General features: G+C 38.5%; 1 protein-coding gene and 1 long non-coding RNA gene across 2 annotated transcripts in view; both read left to right on the top strand.

Annotated features, from left to right (window-relative positions):
- LOC140931020 (uncharacterized) overlaps window positions 1–16,795 on the top strand; it is a 16,804-nt gene extending 9 nt beyond the window's left edge. Inside the window, exons 1-4 of the mRNA XM_073380766.1 lie at window positions 1–163; window positions 13,838–14,095; window positions 15,292–15,612; window positions 16,240–16,795. The exon at window positions 1–163 is cut by the window's left edge and continues 9 nt beyond it. Coding sequence (XP_073236867.1) covers window positions 73–163; window positions 13,838–14,095; window positions 15,292–15,612; window positions 16,240–16,325 — 756 coding nt within the window. The 5' untranslated portion in view covers window positions 1–72 and the 3' untranslated portion in view covers window positions 16,326–16,795. The remainder of the gene's footprint in view (window positions 164–13,837; window positions 14,096–15,291; window positions 15,613–16,239) is intronic.
- On the top strand, window positions 9,650–11,119 carry LOC140929672 (uncharacterized). The gene is made up of 3 exons (XR_012164766.1): window positions 9,650–9,820; window positions 10,045–10,194; window positions 10,567–11,119. It is a non-coding gene; the product is annotated as an uncharacterized lncRNA (long non-coding RNA).
- Window positions 16,796–24,206: the final 7,411 nt, after the last annotated feature.

Here is a 24,206-nt window from a genome sequence, read left to right on the forward strand (position 1 = left end):
CTTTTAGTTTTACAGGAATTCCAACTGGGAAACTATCGAAAGTCGCCACCAACAAGTTATTGTTTCTCAAACATGAAGAGACAGGCATTACTGGGAAGACATTTTCAGTTTTGCTCCATGAAATTCATGCTGTTCTTTTTCCTGTCAAGCCTTGTTATCCAAGGTAGGTCATATAAGTCTTAATCAGGAGATATCGGCTCCTGTATTAACAAATTTTAATATGCGTCATGATATCAACTTCAACTTCAACTTCAACTTCAACTTTATTCATTCACTTTCAATTTACAATTACACGATAGCTTCCACCCGCGTATAGGAGAGCCTAATCGAGGCGGGGGAAGAGACACACAAATTTAAAGAAAGAAAAGAAAAAAAGAACTATTTTACAAACAGTACAGGCTGTCGCAAAATAAAAACTATAGTATGTATTAAGCTGATTTAATTGCATTATGATTTACACAGAGAATATAAATTTAGTTGTGTTCCTGAGCTAGTTAAATTTAAGTTGATGCATGATTTCAGTGATTTCAAGATAGTCATCAGATTTAGATAAAATTTCAAAGAGCTTATTCCTTATCTTTTTCCGAAAGGTAGATTTTGGTAAGTTTCTCATATCTGAGGGTAAAGAATTCCAAATTTTTGGTCCAACTCTTAGAAAAGAACTACGCATTTTTTCAAGCCTTGAGTGTTCGGTATAGAAATCATCATTGAGAGAAGATCGGGTAGGATATGAGTGCACCTCAGAAATCCTAGTAAAGGCTCTCTTGATATTTTCAGGTGCAGAATTGTTAGCAACGTCCCACATGATACTACAAAGACAATCAAAGTAAATAAAGGATAGGGGAAAGACTTTTGATTTTAAGAAAAATGGTACAGCATGTTGCTTATAATCCGTAAAGTAAATCAGGCGTAGGGCTCGTTTTTGAATTAAGAGTATCTTATTTAAATACGTTTTAGGTGCAGAGCCCCAAGCACAGATGCCATAATAAAGATAGAGGTTGATAAGGGCTTGATAGATATTTAAGAGGGGACGTAATGGAATACTATGTCTAAGCTTTGCTACAATTCCCACGGTTCTAGTTATCTTTAAACAGATTAGATTAATATGGTTTTTCCAGGAAAGTTCATAATCAATCAGAACACCAAGGTATTTGACAAAATCTTTCTTTTCTAAGGTACTCAATACATTTATAGCTGGAACATAAGCTTTGATGGAGGGATTATATGTTAAACATTTCTGCCGAGGACGGAAAAGCACGTAATTAGATTTTTTGAAATTAAGGGTTAGCTTATTGGCTAAAAGCCAATCACTGACATTACTTAGTTCAGAATTAACTATCTGTTCAAGATTATGGAGGTTCTTGTTTGCATAAATAATGCTTGTATCATCAGCAAATAAATAAAACGAAAGATGCTTTGAAGAATTTGCAATGCCATTCACATACAATAAGAATAAAAGTGGGCCCAGCACAGAGCCCTGTGGGACACCATACAAAGTTGTTTCACTGTTGGAAATATAAGAGCCATTTGAAGTGGTTTGTTTCCTATAGGTTAGGTAAGAACGGAACCAATCATTAACAATACCTCTGATGCCATAAAAATCAAGTTTTTGAAGAAGAATATAGTGATCAACAGTATCAAAGGCTTTTTTCAGATCTATAAAGAGTCCACAGGTGTATTTACCACTATTCATATTACTCTGAATTGTATTAACAATATCCAGAATTGCATGTTGAGTATTATGACCACTCCTAAAGCCATATTGGGAGTAAATCAATATATTGTGCTTAATGATAAATTTACTGAGTCTTTGATACATTAGTTTTTCAAATATTCTATTGAATATAGACAAAAGAGAAATAGGCCTGTAATTGCTTGCGCAGGACTCATCATCATCTTTATAAACTGGCATAATCTTGGCAAGTTTTAGTTTGCTGGGATGTTTACCTTGGATGACAGATAAATTGTAAATGTTAGCAAGTGGCTGGCTAATAATGTGTTTGCAGCCTTTAAGGATTTTAACAGGACAAGAGAACATGCCATAAGACTTGTAGAGGGGCAAGGCCTGAATTTGGGCACTGACATCATTGGGAATAATGGGTTCAAAGTTAAAAGAGTTTGGCAAACGGTTGTTGGTGAGATATTCATTAAATGAGTGCTTAGAAGGTGGTAGATTGGAAGCAAGGTTATGTCCAACACTAGCAAAATGCTTATTAAGCACATTTGAGATTTCACTAGGGTCAGTTGAAAGACTACCATCAGGTTTTTTTAATAATAGAAATTTGGTTTACTTTCTTCTTGGAGGTAGATATTAGGTTATTAATCCCTTCCCAGGTTGCCTTCATATTATTAAGATTTAGTTCGAAAAAGGAGTTGTAGTAATTCCTTTTACTTAAACGAGTTAACAGTGATAATTTATTACGATACAATTTGTACTCATCCCATAGACCTTCGTGGTATAACTTGTTTTTCTTACGTATAGAGGTGAGTAAGCCTTTGGTTATCCAAGGTTTTGCCATCTGCTTAGCTTTACGTCTAGATACTGTTTTAAAAGGTGAATGCTTAATGCTCAACTAGTCTGTTAAGTTTGTTGTAAAAGACATTAAATGCACAGTCAGCATCAGAGTTAGGGGGCCAGGTGATTAGCTCGAGATCGTTGTTGAAATCAGTTTGGTTTAATGATGAAAGATCCCGTTTGCGGATTCTACTATTAGAAATTATCTTAACGTTGCTAGACAGGAAGCAAACCTGTGAGTAATGGTCACTGATGTCGGACACAATGTTACCACTCAGTAAAAACTTATCTAGGCTATTAATGAAAATATTATCAATTAAGGTAGCGGAGCTACTATAAGACCTTGTGGGTTTATCGATAGTTGGAAGTAGAGATAGATCTTTGCACCCATAGTAAGGTAGTTCCTTAAGTAGTAGTTTGTTATACCAGGCTGAGAAGTAAGTTAAGTTATACCGGAGCTGAGAAGTAAGTTAAGAAGTACAGTATGTGTTAAAACTCATACTTGTTATCATTTTGTGGTTTGCTCTGTATTCTCCAGTGTAATTTTAGTTTCATGGAGTTGAAACAACAAATTCCTGACCCTATTTCCTTGCTTTTTGCCGATGAAAAAGCCAGTCTGTTTTAGCCTTAGGGCCTGGAAAATGTTGCAAAGAATCCATAAATCTGGTAAAAATTGTAAGTGCATTTTCCGGAGTAATACAATTGCTATTGTTAACAGATTCATGCACAGGCTTTTACTTATAAAAAAAAACTATAAAAGTTAATGAATTGAAAAAGAATTGTTGAAACTCTGTACGCCGGGTCTTTCAGACGAAATCAAAGTTGCTATCCTGACGATTTGTTGCGAAACGCGCGACAAAGCTGACGTCCGCAACTACACATAGAGATTCTTATGATCAAGACATTTATGATACTTTATTTTGCCTACTGAAGAGGAGAACAAATACAATTTTTGAAAAAGGTCAACAAAGAAAAAGATTTAAAGATACACTACATCAGTTTTGTCTGTAACGAAAGATGTTTGGATTTTGGGCTTGGCTGTGTGAATTTTTGTTCGCCAACAGCAACTGAACACATATGCTAAATTAACCCCTTCGCGCCCAGACAAGTTATCGGGGGACGATTCTGTCACTTTGAATTAAAATCTGTGGACCAAATCCTATGATGTTACCAATATGAACTGACTTCTTTGACAAAACGTTTGAATGGTGACGTAAATAAAATTTTCTTGGGAGTTTAAAGATTTTTTTCATATTCCACTATTCTCTGATTTGGAATGAAGAGGTTGATTGCGTTGTAAATTGTAGGAAGTTTTACTGTCGATCGAAGTGATTGCATAAAAGATATCAGACAGGACGTTATTCCAGCTATGTAGAGTTTTGCAGCATATACTTTTATAGATCGTTCTGGATCAAATAGGCCCACGTGTGCGACATGCACAGCAATTTCGCAAGACTCTTGCGTGAGATATTTTCTTATCTTTGATAAGTTCCTAAGACGATAAAACTTTAAAAGGAAAAGATAAAAGTAAGAGAAGATGACGAGGAGGCGATTATTCCAGGAAGGCGATTATTTTAAATGTTTCCGTCAATGGGGGGCGATTATTCCAGGGAGCGATTAATCGAGGGACGGCTATTATTCGAGAAAATACGGTATGCAGTTTTAGCATGTACAAAGACAAATGGGGAATATCAGTAAACGACGGTGCAAATGGAAAATTTCTTGCAAGAAAAAACCTCTACTAGCAAGAGAAAATCCTCTGCTGCAGGGAAAAAAGCTAGCCGGAAAATTCCTGTACTAGCAGGATTAGCATGTATCATTTTAATGAAGGTCATTCTACGCCAGGAAGACGATAAGAGAGAACATGCGAGAATCAGTCTGAATTGCGACTCACATTACTTCATATTGAGATAACAAGAAATGAATATGTGATAACTAAACATCACATAATTAAATAATACTCAAATAACAGAAAGCCTAAAGGTGATTTCCACTGTCGCGTAGTTTTTCTGTGGGTACGCACGTAAATAACGAGGTAAGCATCACGTTTACCTCAAACGGCAAAAGCGAATTTGTACCACGTGACAAGTTTCCCCTTTATTTGTCGTTTACTGATCATTATTAGTAGTGTCACGCAATTTTTTGTCCATAAGAGTTGTTTTGAGATCTTTTATCTACTCATTTTCTGTTTTGAAAGATTCTCATCTTGAATCAGATGTTTGCTGTTACGGGTGGCATTTCATGATTGCCTCTATTTCATTTGTACGTAAATTGGATCATGTACCGAAGAAAACTTAAAACTTAAAAAACCAACAACAACAAAAATTATTTTTCTTTTTAGCTCCCGTTGAGGCTTTGTGTTGGAGACCGAACTATCGGGCAAATACACTTTACCATTTGAATTTTTTATATATATCTTCTTCTATAACTCTTCTTGCTGTGAGGATCAGTTTACTGCTGTTTTTCTACTTAGGAAGTGTTCACTGATCCAGTTCACCCCGTCAAGATCCGCCCGGCTGTCCTCACTCAGTGGTTTGATGCTTTGGTTTTGCCTACATACCATTTTTATTCGAATAAGCGCCCAACCTCGAATTTGCGCCCACCTCGAATAAGCGCCCACCCCCACCCCACCCAAACCCCTCCTTCTGTACCTGCTTCTCGGGCGACTAACCCACTTACAAACGATTTCGGACATCGAGGTAGGAGGAAACGCCAGAGAATTCACTTATTGACTTGAGTAGCAATGAGATTGAAATTAGAATTAAATTAGTATTAATAAGAGACTTTCCCGAAGTCGGAGTCTTCTTTAGCGTATTTTACGGAAACCTTGTTTTTTTATATACATCTTCGCGTTTTGTTTCAAAATAAACATGCTACACTTGCTGAAAACGGTAAAAATTTAATAAGCGCCCAGCCTTGAATAAGTGCCCACTCTCAAGGTCCAAAAATTTAATAAGCGTCCAGGGCAGTTAATCGAATAACGACGGTAATTGTTTTTGAAGATCTACAGCAATGCAGTGAACAACCGTTTTAAAAAATGCGATAAAATCTGTTAGACTTCAAAAAAGCTGTCTGCCTTGTTGATCGGTTGGAAAAAATACTTCCATCAAGGAATTCTCCTCAAAAGATTCGTCCACAAGTAGACCACTTTTAAACCGCCTATTTTTAACCGCCTCATTGAGCCCTGACAATAAATTCAGGAATGTTCTGCCAGCATAAGTGGACTTTAGTTCGTCCTAACCAGTAAACAAAAGGAGCTAACAGAAAGCCTCAGTGCATTCCATTTAAATGAATGGTCTGAGCAAATAGTAACTAAATAGTACCATGTGAAAGAAATGCTGACGAGGTTTTATTTGAATGGTTACACCATGGCGACACCATCCATACCCTGCAGAGTCTGACTCAAAAGTTAGAGCTGCATACTAAAATAGCGTTAGTGGTTAGGTTTTTATTGCATTAAAGATTAAAAAATTATTACATTGGTGGTTAACTTTTTGTTACATTAGTGGTTGATATTTATTACATTAATGGTTAGTATCACATTAGTGTTTGATATTTATTACATTAGTAGTTAGTGTTACAATAGTGGTCGACTATTACATTAGTGGGTAATACAAACGCTGAGTTTTTTAGATACTAGGCTCCTCGGAGGACCTATTGCAATTGAAAGAGCCGTTGAGAAGATATTAACATTACAACTAGGCTCCCGTATCCATGGAACTGACTAATTATCTCAGCTCGATGCAATTTGTCCCTGGGATGTTATTTACACTAGTTATATGAAGAAACGCAGTGAATTACATTTATTTAATAATTGATCAAGACAGTTGATTACTAGCTTCAAGTCGCTCGAACAGATGGAACAGTATAGAGCAAACATGAAGAACGACTGCGTACGAAAAGATCTCAAAGTTTGTTTCCTTAAATTGTTTCTGTTTTTTCTTTGACAACTCTCTGGATTCAAGGTGCGTCATCTTTTTAAGACATATAGTATTAGTATATACTAAAACAGTGGATAGTGTTTTCGCGCTCTCTGATTGGCTACTCAATCAGTGAATATCCTGCACTATTCACTGATTCACCTCCAGTTAGGCCTTTACACATTCTGCTCGAAAAAAAGGCTATTCTGCTCAAAAGAATTGCCTCCAAAAAAGGCTATTCTGCTCGAGATTATGCTTCAAAAGTACTATTATGCTCGAATTATGCTTGTGTAAAAATCGATATTCCTGGGTTCAAAATACTCAAACATGATAAATAAGACATTATATCGCCCTTCCAGGGTGAGGCTAACCCAACATATGCGCATTTATTATTTAATCCTTAAAACTAACATGGATAATAACTTGTAAAAACTTGCGGGTTTGGTTCCGCGATCTTGTTTTGCTCGGATGCTCGTGCCCAGCTCCCTCTCAGACTCGTTCCCAGGCCCCAGAATATGCAAAATGGCCAAAAATGGCCTATTCTGCTCGGATTATGGCCCAATCATATATTCTGCTCCTGAGGCCCTATTATGCTCGAAATTCTGCCGGCAGAATGTGTAAAGGCTTACCTCCAGTTAATCCGAGCGAGCGACGCCAAACTCGCGTAAGTTGCGAAAAAAATGCCTTCCCGGTTTGCTGCCGTAACAAAGTAAGAAATTTCACAACTAATCAATCAAGCTATTCCCAAGATGCATGAAGAAGGTGACGAAGTTTGGTTTGGAAGTTTTAACAGCTAAAGCTTTGTCTTTTTGACTTGAATTTATCCATAAAACCGGTGAAAAAGTTTTTTGTTTACAAATGCAAATTAAGCTTAAGTCTTGCGTTTCTTTATTTAGTTGACTTGTTCATAAATAAGCTTAAAACTAAATTTGATAATCTTTTTTACAGAATGACTTTAAATACAAAAAGAATTCACAACTCCTTTTGAAGAAACTCCCCCGCAAGAGCTAAACAAACGCCTTCAAAAGTTTTATATGTCGCCAAGAAAAAGCGACGACCGCGCCCGTTCGGTCATCGGGCGCCAAAATTGTAATCGTTGGCAACATGAGTTAAAAATCACCATTTTTGTGCTCAATTATCTCACTGTTTTATTATATACTAAAACAATTATTCACCCCCGTGTCAGTGGCTGGTAGTGGCTATTCACCTCGCCGCTTCGCGGCGTCGGTAAATACCCATACTAGCCACCTCCACTTCGGTGAATAATTGTTATGTATTTTCTCGCTATATGTGTATTCAGTAGACCGGAAAAAATATTCCCTATTTAGCCTCGCTCTCGGTCTGTTTCACAAGTAACAAGAGGCAGGACATCTCTGCGTTTTGTCACTAATGTTTCAAATAGCCTAAATAAAACTTAATGTAAGCTCCCCAGCAAGCATCAAGAAGAAAACAAGACGGGTTATTTTTCAGCGGTCGAAGACGGACACAACGGGTGATAAACGGGTGTGTGTTTGCAAAGTGAACATCGACTGTTGACGTCACAAAAGTAAACAGAAAAATGAGTCATTTGCTAATTATTTTTTCTTGCACTTGCATGTATAGAGCTAACTGAAAACGACCTGTCCAGTAACAAGATATCGATCATTAACAAAAGGGACCAAAACATTTTCTTACAAATCGTTAATCTCCCAATGTATTTGGACTAAATAATTTAAGAATTCCAAATTCTTCCAGGAAAGGATAAATCTTTACATTTATCGAATCTTTTTCCAAAAAGCGGAGAGTTGACCAGTTTGCCTTCAGAATTTTATCGGGTTGTGGCTATTAGCTGCCTGTTTTGTTTTTGTATTTTTGAGGCGTTTATATAAACAGGGGCGCCCGGGTTAATAGCGAAGAAAGATTCACGGGCGATTGACATCCTAGATGACAGGAAAATTCGATCGATCGGCAATAAATTTCTCGCTAACAAAATCACTATATACTATATAGCTGATTATATTCCGCAAGGTCATTCACTGTTTTTTGTTTTACACTGTAAAAACAGACCAGTTATGGTAACTATATTAAAAGGTTATAACCAGTTGCAAAAGGTAATTTTAACCTAAAATAAACTAGTTAAAATCGTAACCTTTATGTTATTGGTTAGATTAACCAATGATCAGCGGTTGTTGTGACGGTTTTAATTCCGTTAGAATATCGACTGGTCAAAATAACTTTTCATGGCAGTCAAAATAACGAAACCAAATGGTTAAGCAAATGGTAAAAATGTGCATCTAACCTGAAATCGATTGGTTAAAATCTTTTATTAACTATTTGTTGGTCATGACTAACCAATAATGATCTGTTGTTTAGAGCTATGAAGTAGGTTAAACACTGAATGGTCAAAACTGACTTTTCCGAGGGGTTAAACTGAACGGAAAACCACAGAAGGAAATGGCTACACAAACGGCGGGTATGAGTTTACAACTGACAGATCATAAAAGCCTTGTACCCAACCTTCAACGCAGACTTTTCCCTTACGCTGAAGAAAGAACAAATAATCATCATTTATTATGGGATTTAGGATAGGTTAAGACTGAATAGCCAAATCAACTTTCCCCAACAGTTAAAGTATTTTAAATGACTTGCATCCAGCTCGCGAGTCTTGCTTCAATGACTGGGCTGGTACGCGCGCGCGAGAGGCGAAGTCGCGTGACGCGAGGACTATTTTCTTCTCTGACGTTTCACTCGACGGACTAGCCGAGAGAAATAATCGTCATCTAGGTGAAATGATTCTTCAAGATGTCCTGTACAGGTTATGTCATTCAAATCAATGCTGAGCACCTCCAAAAGCCAACAGCTACCCTCGCGTATTTTCAAAAAATACTTTCGTGTTTTTCACCGGTCACAAAATTCCAGCGGGTTTCCGGTATTTGTCTTAAGTGACCTAAAGTAACTCTATTTCGTCACGTCACGAACCCTAAATGGCGTTAAATGTTCTCAGTAAATTAAAAATCTTACTCAGTAACCTTTTTATAAGCTTAAACTATTTCATGGTTGGAAACATGTGAGGCGAGTTTACTGAGTTTACTCGAAAAACAACTAAGGGTTTTCAGAAAATGTTGCATTGTTTCCTGTCAACTGTAGTATGTTACTTAACACCATGACGTTCATCTACTTAGCTAGCCAATGAGAGACTTGGAATTTCAAAATCAATACCAAATTCGGCTCTCATAGTTCAGTTTTTCAGTTTAACCGCCTTGCGCCAAGCTGAAGTCAGTACTGTTGGTTCATTGCTGCGAAAAGAAACATTTTATATTTCGCCTGGATAAAGCCCTTCAGTTAAAAGTCAATGGGAGCTCGTTTCTTAGTCACGGACAGCAATGGAGATGTGGCAAGTAAAAAGGTAATGTGATTTCAAATTTATGCAAGTCCGAAGATACCCTGCGAGCAGAGTCTCCTTCGATCTTCCTAGATAAGTCGACTTATCTAGGAAGATCGAAGGAGACTCTGCTCACAGGGTAGTCGGAAGACAACGTCTTCAGAATAGATTACTCACTTGAATTTCAGTCTTTACTGCTTCTACAAAATTCTCAGCTAACGAATACCTCGCAAATCTTTTATTCAAAGGAGGATGATAAGAAGATCATGACAGAATTTACTTCAGTTGACCGCCTGAAATAGATAAGCAAAATATCTGCCCCGTCGACTAAAGACAAATGAACACAGGCAAAATCTCGAAGACTTGCTTCACCGACCTTCACTGAAACAGCATGACCGGTATGTATTGCTTATTTTTAAACAGAACTCTAAATCGTTTTTAAAATTATCTTTTTGCAAATAAATAGACGCGTTTTGAGACAACCCCACGCACTCGCGTGGCCCTTTAAACTTTTCTAAATGTTCAGTACAGTTGCATAGATTTTCCGGTCTTCGGATGACCATCTTAATTGCAATATTGTACTGCTGTTACAGAGCTATCATACGCTATTACCAAGCTTTTTTTTTAAATGTAGCTTTGAGTCGCGCGTTGCTCACGATGACCACGCACACGCGTGCGTGCGTGTTCCCCACAGGCGTATCGCTGAAAGACTGTGATTTTTCGTGCGTTAATCAGTGAACTTAAAAACGAAATATTTTCGTTTATTTCAGAAATATCACCAAATTTGAACGACTGAGGGAATAAACAACTTTGAATGAAGCTCGGAGAGTACCCATATTTTCATTACAAGCAAGACAAGTCCTGATCCGGCGGATGAGTTACCCTCAACGAGCCACTGCTTGGAATAGGATCTTTTTTTGCTTTCTAGTAGAAAAACGTGGCTTGTAGAACAATGAAGGGCACTGGTACTTTTAGATCATATGCTCCACTTCAATCATTAGCCAAAGAAAGAAAGTTACATGTACAGTGGGTGAGGAGTTGACTCTTCACTGGCAAGATCTTACAATTATTATATCATTGAATCTCACGAAATTCTTAATTCCCTATGTATTTGACAAAGCAGTTTTGGCAGGAAAGGCACTTATACCTTAAGGGTTTAATTTAACCTAAATACTGTATCACTATTGATCCTGGAGTTACTTGAATTTTTTCTGCTTAAGGATGTTTCTGTTTTACAATCATATGCCAGTGTACAAAGTCTTGTTTTGCAGTCTTGTGAGAGACATGCAGTATTCCAGTTTAAATTTGCTATAGTTTAGGAAGCAGGGATGATTGTTTAATCATTCCTTGTTCTGCTTTAAATACTTGTATTAAGAAACATAAGAATTTTTTACTTGCAATGTTGTATGATTATCTTTTTTATGAAGTTAGTGGTCAACATGTTGCTTGTAGAGAACGGTTTACATAACCATTAAAAATGTTGCTGAAGACTATTATTGTGAGGTTAATGTAATACATTATTATCAGTTAAAACGACCATTTTCTTCTAACCTATATGGAATGGTTAAAGCTACCACCTCTTGACTATTTTAAATGGGTTACCACAGATTCATCGCTAGTACCCAAAAAACTGGTTTACCATGACCAGAAAAAATGGTTATTATAACTTATCTGTATGGGTTGAAACGTATTTATCTTTTTATTTCGGTTATAACAACTAAAAATTTAAAGTTAGTTGAACCAAAAAGTAGAGGTTATGACAAACAAGTCATAAGAAGTGGCGTGGGCTGCGGTAGAAACAACCATTTTTAAGGGTTAATATAACCCATAAAGAAAAGTTATTTTAACGGGAATAAAAAATGGTTAACCTGAACTATATTTTTTTGGTTACTGTAACCTAATAAAATACGGTTACCTGGGATTCAAACCTTAACCATTTTTTTGAGGTCACTATAACTGGTCAGTTTTTACAGTGTAGTTATATGTTTGGTTTCTTTTTTAGTTTAGTTTTTTTTTTCTTTTGTGGTTGTATTTTGCTTCTTTGTTGATTTGTTAGTTTGTTTCCTTTGGTGGGGAACGGGTTGGACTAATTAACTTCCCAACGCGCTAAAATGTAGGCACGAATGAAGAATGTAATCTTACAGCCTCGACGTGGCCTTGCTCGTTGCATGTTAAGCTCAATTTACTTGCAATTCGTTAGAAATGATCAGAACAACAAAACAAATATAAACAATACAGTTTGTATAGCAAGTCAAAAGAATGTCTACCGCCTATATCCACCTAATTCAACATCAGTTAACAAAGAAGTCAATGATGACTTCGGTGGGAACTGTAACGGAGACAGTGTTAGTGAGGAAAAAGGACAAGGTTCTGTCGTCACTATACCGGATAGGTATAAAAAGGGAGTATCCTGCCTAGTATAAATGGCGGCTACACGGAGCTGGAACAAGTCGCTTTCAGACATATCGAACATCGCGCTGGAGCGGTTGGCCGAGAGAGTTTGGTACACTAAATCCCAATCCTCACTCTGAATATTTACCTCGCCTCTTCTCTTATTTTTCGCTACGTTTCCAACACCTGTTACATCCATATATACATAATCTTTACTTAAACACGATAATTTTCAAAGCTATAAAAGCTTGTGGGGTCGTGTGTTTAAGAATTAAACTAACCTAATCTACATCAAAACATATATACAAATTATAATAATAATAATAATAATAATAATAATAATAATAATATTTAATACTTATATTGCGCTTTTTCTATAAAAATACTCAAAAGCGACACAGGGACACAGTAAATAGTTAGCTCAGGGTCTGAGGTTGACGATGAGACCAACCAAGACGGCAAGTCTCCTATGAAAATTCTCACCGCTGGGGATATTCTGGGCCTTTTTGAGGAATGCTTTCAAAAATTCGGGTACATGTACATTATAGGCGATCAAAGGACTGCAATGGTTCGCGATTTTTCCGTGGAGGGTTCATACGTGGAAATAAGTTTGTTTTCAATCCAGAAGCTAATTCCTTGTTGTTTCGTGAATTCTTGCCTTGACTAAAACAACATCAGTTTATGATGCGTCGGAAATTAAGGAAATCAAATAATTCACTTCTAGACATATTAAATTCTGCAAGCAGAATACTGTAATGCTGATCGTACTACGTGAAAATGCACTCTGCAAGACATCAATACGACACCGAAAGAACTAAAAACAGAGCGGGATTGTAGCCATAGACAGCTGTTTCGCCCTTTTTGGGGCTCGTCAGTATGGAGTAACAACCAGAGAAAGTTCTTATGAAAAATATCGGCACACTCTGATTAAAGCCCTGACCTAGAACACCCACCACCCACAGAACAACGCCATACCACGTGTCTTCTGGGGGACAAGAGTCCAAGTGTCAAGTTGGTGTCTCGCAGAGAAAATAAAGGATTCGCCAAAACCAACCTCTAAAATATGAACAGAACCATGCAAGAATGTTTATTACCGAAAATAGTTTCGATCAACAACAACAATAAGCTTTATTTTCATTACTATAACAAAGTATTACAGTATTGCAAAAGATACTTGAATTTAATTATTGATTCCTTTTTAAATATTTAAAATAACTTTAAATATAATAATCATTGCTTATTTTTAACCATCAGTAGGATTAATTATTCCGATCATTTGCTGATAAGACTGAGTGTCAAATCAGCCATTGCAAAGCTATCTTTTGAGAAGCCCATTACTTTACCAAAAGAACAATAACCAACCAAAAAACATATTACATGGTCCGGGATAGTGACTTGGATACTCTGATAGTAGGTTTGTCAAGAGTTCATGAAGAGGTTTGAGTTAGTTAATGAATGTATGGATCAGTTTAGGTTTCTGGGAAACTGCCCACCTACCCCTCCCCTAAGCCAAAATTGATACTTTATTCTCGCTTTGGGCAAAATGATGGCTTAGGGGAGGGGTAGGTTAGCAGTTTCCCAGAAACCGAAATTGCCAATGTTTGATGAAATAAAGAATTTACCTTCTATTCTTTCCTTTTTACGCGATAGATGTGTCACCCACAGGGACCCTAGACTGTGAAATAAGTGCACAGAAATGCCAACCGCCTTTTCAGACGATAACAGTAACGCCCAAAGACTATAAAGTGACTTTGAACTGCTCGATTAAGAATGGGGGAAAAGTGCAAGACATGACCTGGCAGGACCTTGAAAAACACCTCAATGCTAGTGACGCTGGTCTGTTCGTACAAAAAATCGATTCAAAGAATAGAAGTCAGCCACGTGAATGTTTTTCTATAAAATACGCCAGTGAGTATGTTCTTTTTTTGCCCTGTCTGTATCAAATTGATGGGGAGAAAAATATCATAAAGCGCCCACCAGTTTTTTGGGTTTTTAAATGGATTATAACGAATCCTATGAATGCCTCGTAACGGGTTTAGGCAAATTCAAGCTCAGCGGAGGCAATTTTTACGGTTGGAGTGATCGTAAAAACGGTTGAAGTTATAGCCAGCTGAATCACCTCACTTGAACATGGTTCACCGCGAAACTCTAGTTACTCATGCCATGCTGGAGGGTAAGAAAAGCAAAGGGACATGACAAACAACAAACAAAGGAATCATTTCAAACGATGTTAGCTTTTTTGTTTGGCTTCACTCAGTGCGCAGGGCCTCGCTCTCCAGCATGGCAGGTTTGTGCTACAAAAATGACTTACTGCAAAGGGCCTAATTAAAATGAACAAGGCATGGAGTAAAACATGGTTGGTTGGAAGGTGTCGGTAAGAGGGATGACTGTAGGTATCTTAAAAATCGTGAGCTAAGCAATGACGACAACGACGACGACGACGTCGACGAGGGCAGTGAAAATGTCGCTAAAAAAATAAATTTGCCTCATTTCAAATGTCATCGCGTCTATTTGTAGCCTCCCACGCAGGCCTTTTTAGGGGAGCTCGTGGGGAGGGATGAAAAACGAACTCCCCTAAAAACGCCTGCGTGGGAGGCTAGTCTATTTGGAGCTGCTTAATTTGTCAAATGTAGACGATTTCTCTTGGAGTTGAATTCTTAAGGACTTTAATCAGGTTCAGAAATAAAAAGGCGAATTCGTCGTCGTATGTTCTCTTTCTCTATAAAACGTCGCATTATTAGGAGGTTTCACTTCATAGTCGTGCAGTCAACGTCAAAGAAATGTACTAAGAAGCTTGATGCACGTGAAGCAACTGTTGTTTTCATGTTAAAACCAATTGTTTTTTGACGTTGTCGTCGTGGTGGTTAAGATTTTCACATTTCAGATTTTGATTTTTTTTTTTTTTTTTTGCACTAATTCAAGAGGTTGCTATAAAAATTACAAGTATATTACAAAAACAAGAAGAAGAAAACCAGCAAATTACATAAATCCTGATCAAAGGTGAAATGTGCGCAGTCGTGTTGGTCCTAAGCTCCCTACAAAGTTTAAATGACTGAGTGCATGACTTACGAGCTTTGAAATTAAGACGAAGAATTTCTTCTCAGTTCCAGTTAAGAGAGTATCTAAGACAAGTTCTCCCGTTGACTACTATCCTGACACGAGAGAAATGGAACTGAAGTGTACCTTCAAGGGATGGCCTCGTCCTCGTGTAGTTTGGTACAATCCAGATAACAAACAAATCATCAACGGATCTGAAGGTTTTTACATCTCAGAGCAGCTGGTTGGAAAGGATACCTTAACTTCCCTTCTCCGTAATGCTGATATCCAAGAAAAACACGAAGGGGCTGCTTATAAATGCACTGGAATGAACTACATTACCGGCTGGTCTAGTAAAAAATCAGGGTATATTGACCTGAATTATCGCTGTGAGTCATTTAATTTCTTATTTCTAATACTACACACGGATGCGCAAAACTACCTCCTTTGAAGCAGGTTCATAAAAAAACATAATACCATGTTTCCCCTGTAAGCAATGGAAAGTATCCCATTTAGACTAAGAGAGACAGCTCATTGTCTCTTGATTTAGACGGAATTAAATATTGGGTGTTTCATATTTCAAATAACAGATTAACTTATTCCTAACTGAATTTCAAAAAAATGTAACTGGCAATTTCGTGCCACCTTCCTCTTCCATTCAGACTAAATGGACGCTGGAATTTTTATTTGTTTTCCCCTCGGGTCACAAGGGATAATAGCCTGCGTGGCAGGCGCAAAAAGGGGAGGGAGAGGGGGAGGGAGAAAAGCACGAATGAGGGGAAAGGGAAGGGAGCGCCTGCTATAAGAGCCGGTGTTTTTGTTATCCGCCCACTATTTTCTCAACTAATCCGATAATGTCACTGTCAATACGTGACCAATCACAAGTACGGGGCTTCTCAGCATGGTCGGAACTTAATTACTTTGTTCACCCGGAAATCGTCAAGTTGAGACGCTTTTTTTCAAGTGATATCATAATCGAGCGAAATGAAACATTTTTACTGTTCTTGCTCCCGCAGCAAACACGACAAACATAGACCACGAGCAGTCTCTCATTTTTTTCACTTCTCGCAGTCTACGACAAACAATGATCAGTTTCGTGTGAATACACAAGACCTTTTCTCTTACAACCTCATCAAGCACCGTGTTGGTCACTGAAGAACAGAACACTGGCCAGCCTGAGACGCGAATAATGAAAGTAAAGGAGAAGTATAAACAACGGATAGTTTTTACCAAAGCTTCAGCTCTCTCTTTGCAAACCATTTAAAACTCCATTCAAGACGGCATATGTTTTTGCAGAAAAGGAGGTCTTTTGAATATCGGCATTGCAAATTTATGACAAGAATCGCAATCGCTTTGAATCGCTGCTCAGTATATGGACAAATCCAGTATACAAAGCCTCCTGAGCATCTCTGCCTGCTAAACAAGCTGTACAGTTGGTTTTAGTTTTGGTTTCAACGTGGCGTTGCTACATGATTGGACTAATTTTGATCTTACAGAGCTTCTGCCAGTAGAACACATTTTCTTGATGCCTTCGTCATGTTTGGCTCTCATACTAAGGAACGGACCATTAGAAAACTTATGAGGGGGGGGGGGGGGGGGCGGGCGAAGTACAAAAAAGATATTCGCGCAAGGCAAAATTAAATGAAAAAAAATTCATGCACGCCATATAACCCTAAAAAATATTCATGCTACGGTCTAAAAAAAATTCATACAAGGAACTTGATAACGAAAAATTTCCTGCGGCTCAAAAATTCCCCCCCCCCCCCCTAAATTTTTCTAATGGTCCGTCCCTAATACACGCCAGGATACACGCCAATAAGTTACTCATTACGGCTCAGCCAATCAGGAATTCGCGGACGCCAGCGTCCGCAGAAATGAATAAAAGAGGGTTCTTATAGCAGGCGTCCCTTCCCCTCTCTCCCCTACACCCTTCCCTTTTTCACTATCCCCTACCCCTTTCGACGCCTGCTACGCAGGCTAAAGGGATAAATAAATAAGTAAATAAATAAATAATGATTTAGTGGCACTAGCTCATCCACAAAGTGGTTCTTTGTCTACCATTCTGGCTCAAATTTACCTTGCGCAGCTGGCGGGATTAACGTGGGAGTGATGTGTTGTTTTGGTGGCAATGGCGGAATAAGGGTGAGAACCAACAAAACTCAACCTGGCCGGCCACATCTGATGTTGCCTGAAGAATCAAGCACAGGACAGTCATTAATGAGAGGGGAGTGTTCTCACCTGAACTTCAGTAGAACCTCTATATAACGAAGTCCTCGGTATAATTAACAATTATTCCACTTATTCCACGAGTGTGCGTTAGATATAAGATGGTAGGGGAGCCAACGAGAAACGTAGCACCGAGTTGGCTTTAATCATCTCATATCCAACAAGTGCGAGTGGAATAATTATTCTATTAAAAACGCCCACAAAATATCGAGAATTCTTCCCGATTTTATTTTTAAACCAACCCATTTTCATCTTGTTTTTAATTTTGAGCAGACGCGTACAGTTGCCGTATTTAAAGAGCATGGTATAACGGCTCATATACCATGATGGCTAAGCCAATCAGAGCTCTAGAATTGCATTATCCAATGATTCAATTTTCAATGATAAGCGATATTCTCCTCCCCAGAAATAATACAGTCAAACCCCGCAAATCCCGACATTGAAGGGGCCGTACTAAGAAAGAGTCCGTATTAACGGGGTGACCTTATTAAGCGGGTAGAAAATGAAAGGGCTTTCTGTGGCCAGGGACAAAGCAAACTGTCCGTAACAATGAGATGTCTGTATTGACCTCGATATAACAAAACCTCTTTATGGCGAGCATATTTTGCCAGTCCTTTGGGTCTTCGTTCAGCTGTTCGTTACATCAAGATTCCAATGTAAGGTGTTATGTGATTGTTAAAAAGAGAAAACGAGCCCCCAAATAGCTATTAAAATCAACCCTTAGTAGCACAGGCCATATTGGTGGGAGGTAACAGAAGTGGGGTTCATCCGATCAACCGATCGTTAGAGCGTCTCTAAAGTCGGCGTGACGAGACAAGTCGCAAAAGAGGGAACCAGTGGGATAAACAAAATCAACACGTAAAAACTCCAAAGCGTTGTGACGCCCCATATATTGTCACAAATACTAAGGAGGGGAGGGTAAGAGTAAGAATGTTAACTCCTACGGTTGCACAAAAAAATGGTAACGATTTTCAAATAATATTTGCTCATCATATTTTAAACAAAAATAAACAAAATCAGCACGTAAAAACTCCAAAGCGTTGTGATGCCCCATATATTGTCACAAATACTAAGGAGGGGAGGGTAAGAGTAAGAATGTTACCTCCTACGGTTGCACGAAAAAATGGTAACGATTTTCAAATAATATTTGCTCATCATATTTTCTTATCATTTAATACAGGTTTCTTTCCAAAAGCTCCGAAGATTTTTTCCTCCCAGGTGCCGGTGGAAGCCTACTTCAATGTCACTTTAGAGTGCAAAGTAGGTGTTAGGCCAAGCGACTGTTGGGACAATTCTTTACGGTGGTATTTTAACAACAACTCAGGGAAATTAGAATCTGGTGAAAAGTATGATATACAAGAAAGAACAACCAACACCAGATGCAAAACAGATTTCATTCTCACCATTGTTAACGTTACTGAAGCAGACGAGGGAAGGTATAAATGTCAGTGGCTTTGCGAGGAGGACTACCCCAGCTTTTCCAGGTCTTCAATTATCCAGTTGAAAGTATATTCTCCTTCAAAAAAAGGTACTGTTACTCCTGTGATATCTAAAAGTCTTGTGTCACGAAATTTATTCCTGGATATGTGCCGCTAGCCTCTCAGAGCTCCTACGCCATTATAGTCTATTCTGTGGCCAATTATAGACCCCATCTTAGTCACTTTTGGGCAAATATGTAATTTTCGCGATCCCAAGTTAGTCACTTTCTACTTTTATGAATTGACCCATTTATTAGATTGAATGAAGAACACTTTACTTTTCATCTGCAGTACAAACATTCTGGTACGTTTGCTAACCGTAAATATGGAGAACTGTCTTACCCCCCAAAAAAACCGAAAATGTGCTACCCCGTTTATTCAATCCAGTCTTGAAAATGGGACCCCATCCAGCGGCACATCCCCATTAGCCTCTTATAAGGAAGTACTCCCCCCACCCCACCCCCTCGGGCTCAAAACAGTAACACAGCAAATGCAAAAGGAGCCGTGTTATGTGAGGACAAGCTTGAAGGGTTGAACTGATTTTTTCATTAGAAAACGGAGAATCAAATCCGAAGAATAGCTCGTAATTGTATAACAGTAATTTTATTCGATCTGAAATCAAATTGTACAAATATATTCTATTTGATAAGTGTAATCAAATAATTGATTCATGAAACTAGAAAAAGCGGAATAAATGCCGATAAAAGCTAAAAGTTGATACAAGCGAAGTCACGTGGTTCTTAAAGGAAACAAACTCAATTTAAGCTACTTCAATTCTGTTTAAAAGGTAACGTAAGAAAGACTAAATTAACAAAACTAAGGTAACATACAGTTCACTTACTTCTATAGTGAGTTTTCTCAAATGTCCTCGAATAGGCATTAAATCGGTCCGGGTAGCAGGTAAACTGTTAACACTTTGATCCTTCCAGTACGGCGGTCGGTAAAAAACTTATAAAAACTCGAACAAAGCGGGTACTCTTGTGCTTCCTGTTGGGCGTTTACATTTTCCTACTTTTGCCAGCAAGATTAAATACAAAAATTCCTTGGATAGTTCTTTTACTACGTTAACACTGAGGTTTTTGAAAACTCAAATACCCTAAAAGTTTTTCAAATTTTTTTTTTTTTCCTGTAAATTTTTATATAATGTCTGGGGAACAAATGTGTTTGACATGAAGCAGTGATTTTGTCATTTGCAAGTGATTTCTTAACTTACGCTGAGTTCCATTGAGAATACCGTAAGGACATATTTGGCAATATTATCAAAATAAACCAGCAAACCATGACGTCATAGCCCATTTGTTTCGGTGACTGGGTACTCCCTTTGTAAGCGAATTGTTTAAAACCGTTTGGGTCTGAAACAGGGAAAGGCTTTGCACCATTTGGATACAGGGTCTGAAATTACATGTTCGTGCATGAGTTTTTGATATTTTTGTTGATCCTATTGTTTTAAATCATCCGCCTTCAGGTCTGTGAATGGGGTAGGAAAAGTCGTACTCTACCAAAACAGGTGGACAGCGAATTCCATAAATACGTGTACTTGAAATTTCCTTTTAAACGGGTAGGGCAATTGGAGGGTAAAGTTTACTTCTGTTTTTGAAATAATTATAGTGTAAATTATAGCTGAAATTTCTACTCGTGTGGGGCTATTTATTACTAGGTGCCAGACAGCAACTCTGTCGCGATACCCATCAAGGGGACGGCGAATCGTAACCCCCTTCTTTATCTTTATAATCGTTCCACATGATACAATAGCCGAATCAGAATCCAGCATTGCATCTGGGTTGAGTAATGTGTTAGGTCCCAGACCTCTTATATTTTAGGGCAGATATTGCACATGCGCAGTTGCATTAAAAGAATGACTGGCAAATGGTTCGTTTCGTGTTGTTGTTTAAGACCAGAATATTACAATTTTGGCGACGAGGATGGCGCTTGTAGGTCACGTTGGAGAGTATGTGGACGGTAAAGAAGATATTGCAAGTTATATCGAAAGAGTGGAATTGTATTTTGCGGCGAATTATGTCAAGGCGGATTACAAAATTGCTACGTTTCTAGCGTTTATCGTAGCAGATGCATATGGCGTGCCGCGAAAATTGTTAGCCCCTGAACGTCCAAAATAATTATAAGTCTTTGTGCAATAGTATGAAAAGCTGACTGAACGATTTGGAAACCCAGCTCTAATTTCAAAGTCACTGATCAATAAGTTCCTGGAGATATCAGCAGATCAGGATGAAAACAATTTGACAGCACGCGCAACATATATTGTGAGAACATTCATGGAGCAGGCTTTAGACCAGCAACTAATATGCAGCAGTTTGTTACAAAGCTACCTCCAAAAATTGTAGTAAGGTGAAGCAGGCAAAAGTTAAAGCTACAGCCCAAATAAGTTGACCTTAGCGACCTGGTGGCTGAAGGTTGACGTTAGCGACCAGTGTCTGAAACGGACAGTCAAGTCGAAGTGATAGCCTTTGGTTGCTCTAGTAATATAGAGAATTCTGAACAAGAGAAACCCAAGACAACTTCAAAAGAAATTGAAGTGGCCCAGGAAAAAGAACATGCGAACGCAATTTATGCGATTGACCTGCTCCCAACGTCAGTGGCTTCATAGCTCAGTTGGTAGAGCATCGCACCGGTAATCGCGAGGTCACGGGTTCAAACCCCGTTGAAGTCCTGAATTTTGTTTTTTTTTTGTTTTGTTTTGTTTTTTTTTCAGGCTTCTTTACGCAATTGCATAAATTGTTCACTGCGACGATCATTTCTTCATTTCCATTTCATTTCCGCAGTTCATATATGGCTTATTTCATATATCATTAACACTCATTTCATTAACACCGGGGCATATGTTTACCTATCGTATTTGTTTCTCTTTTCATTTGAAATTTTCTTTTTTTTGTATCGATGAAAGTAATATGTTGAAGACGTTTCCCCTTTATCAACTTTATTTGCAGATTCTTCGACACCATCGTCACAAAAGACTACAAACTCAACTTCAACAGGTCAGTGATGTTAAGGGGTGGTCACTAAGTATAGTGTTACAATGAGACTAATTGCAGTGGCGGATCCAGACCTTCAGATAAGGGGGGGGGGGGGGGGGGGCGGGGTGGTCATCCAGACCCTGAGATAAGGGGGGGGGGGTCTTAAAAATTTTCTTTTTCGACCTTTCGGGTCTCAGTTTGGTCCAAAAATAACCGGGAGGCCCGGGCTCCTTCCTTGGATCCGGCTCTGAATTGTCAACCAAATCTAAAAAATAGTATCCAGATCACATCCCTTTTCAAATAATACGAAACAGTGGAAGAAAACAGAGCCACCCTGAGTCGGCCCTGAGTCGCTGGACTGTTATGGCAATTCAAAAGTAATTACCGGGTGTCAATAAAACGCGGGGTCGCGGCCGGGGTCGGGGTCTATCTCTTTTTTTTATAGAATACCGTTTTAAGGTTAGGATTAGGGTTATGTGAGGGTTAGGGTTAGGGTTCGGGTCCTAACCCTAACCCTAACCCTAAAACAGCATTTTTTAAAAAGAAGGTAGACCCCGACCCCGGCCCCGCGTTTTACTGACACCCGTAATTACCGACGAGTTGCATCGTGCTCCAGTCTAAAGACATTTTTTCACAAATTAACAAAATATAGGATCTGTGATAGTACCACAGTACAGTACCATTAAAATTCCAGGGGGGGAGACTCCACATATGAAAGGGGGGGATGCTCGTCAGAAATTTTGAATTAAACCCTTAAAGGAGACCGGTCTGGGCGTTGCCCAAGCTTTTTTTTTTTATCCCTAAAAGAGGCCATGTTAAAACACAGACAAATGAGAAAACTTGGATTATATGAATGGAGTAAATAAAACGAATTAAAAGTATACATATCAAATATATATTTTTATATTTTTTCGCGTGCAACCCTAAACGAGACCTTCACGGCTAAATATGATGGCAAAATTCAGGCACGTGTACGGGGTTTGCTCTGGCGAATTGTGATTGGCTAGGAAGAACAATTGCCTTCTATCAAGTATTTTTCCAGCAGGGGAGGGTGGCTTTGGGCAAATGGTGTATCGGTCTCCAGAAAGGTCACCCCAGGACTCCCGGGATGGATTTTTTTTGTACAGTGCCCAGGCCCCATTTTCTTGGCCGCGCGTTGATCTGGCCCGGCCACTTCGGCGAGCATGTTCTCGGTCTTTTGGGTTTATATGCTTCGAGTTTGTCAAAGTCTGTGGGATTCGTTTCTCTATCTGTGAAAGCTTCATTGGTTTTATATCTGCTGCTATTCTATTTATACGATGCTGGCATGTTTATTTACCGTTGGAGTTCGAACAAGTTGTGTTGAAAGGGAGCATGGCGGCAAAGATGGCATCTCGTGTCTCCTACCTTGTATATTATTATTTTATATAGAGTGAATTTAAACAAATTATCACGAAATTTCGATGGAGTATTAAGAACAACAACAACTGCAGAGTAAGTTTCATTGATCTTTATTTAGTATTTTCTAGAAATTTTAGAATCGCATTTTTACCCCATACAAACATTGTAATTTTACTGGAACCGTACTGTGGTACTATCACAGAGCCTGGGTTACCTGTGGTAGGCCTTTCCCGATTGTGCTCGGCAACTTTTGGCGTTTGGAGCAATTTTTTTCGGTTCTAGCAACCTCGAGCAAATTTTGTCTTTCCGAGCAACTTTTGAGCAAAATATAGGTTTAGTGGCCCCTCGGTCTAAAGCACAAATCAAACTCGAAAAAGTCAACGATTTCGTAGAAAACTTTAACGTCTTTAATTTCTTTTTGAATTTTTTGGAATTTTTTTGAAATATTTTAGTTTTTTTTTCTTGACCGATGTTAGTAAATATTGTGAAGAACGAAAAATAAAGCTTTTAATCAACGTTTATATAAAAATATCAAGAAATTTAGGTGGCAACTTTTGAAATTTAGGCAGCAAATTTTTGGGCATTCCAGTGAGCAACTTTACGAGCACAATTGGGAAAGGCCTGATCCTGGGGGGATACTCCCCATAATGGCATATACGGGGGGCTCAAAAAGGGGTACTTTTTTCAGGCATTAGATCGATGAAAGGGTAAGGATTTTACTTGTTAAACTACATGAAAGGGTGGTTCTATCTCAGCGATCGTCGTCGCTGCGAACTCTGAAAAGTCAGGTTTCCATATGATCGCTATGATTGCTGCGATAGCTGAACTTTTTTTTCTCAGCGATCGCAACAATCAGGGCAAGGGTAGAGATCGTAGCGATCATATGGAAACCAGGCTTTAAGCTCCCTGTTAACCTGCGTCGGGTCG

Source organism: Porites lutea, chromosome 3 (genome assembly GCF_958299795.1).
Source record: "Porites lutea chromosome 3, jaPorLute2.1, whole genome shotgun sequence".
In the NCBI taxonomy this organism is placed as follows: Eukaryota; Metazoa; Cnidaria; class Anthozoa; order Scleractinia; family Poritidae; genus Porites; species Porites lutea.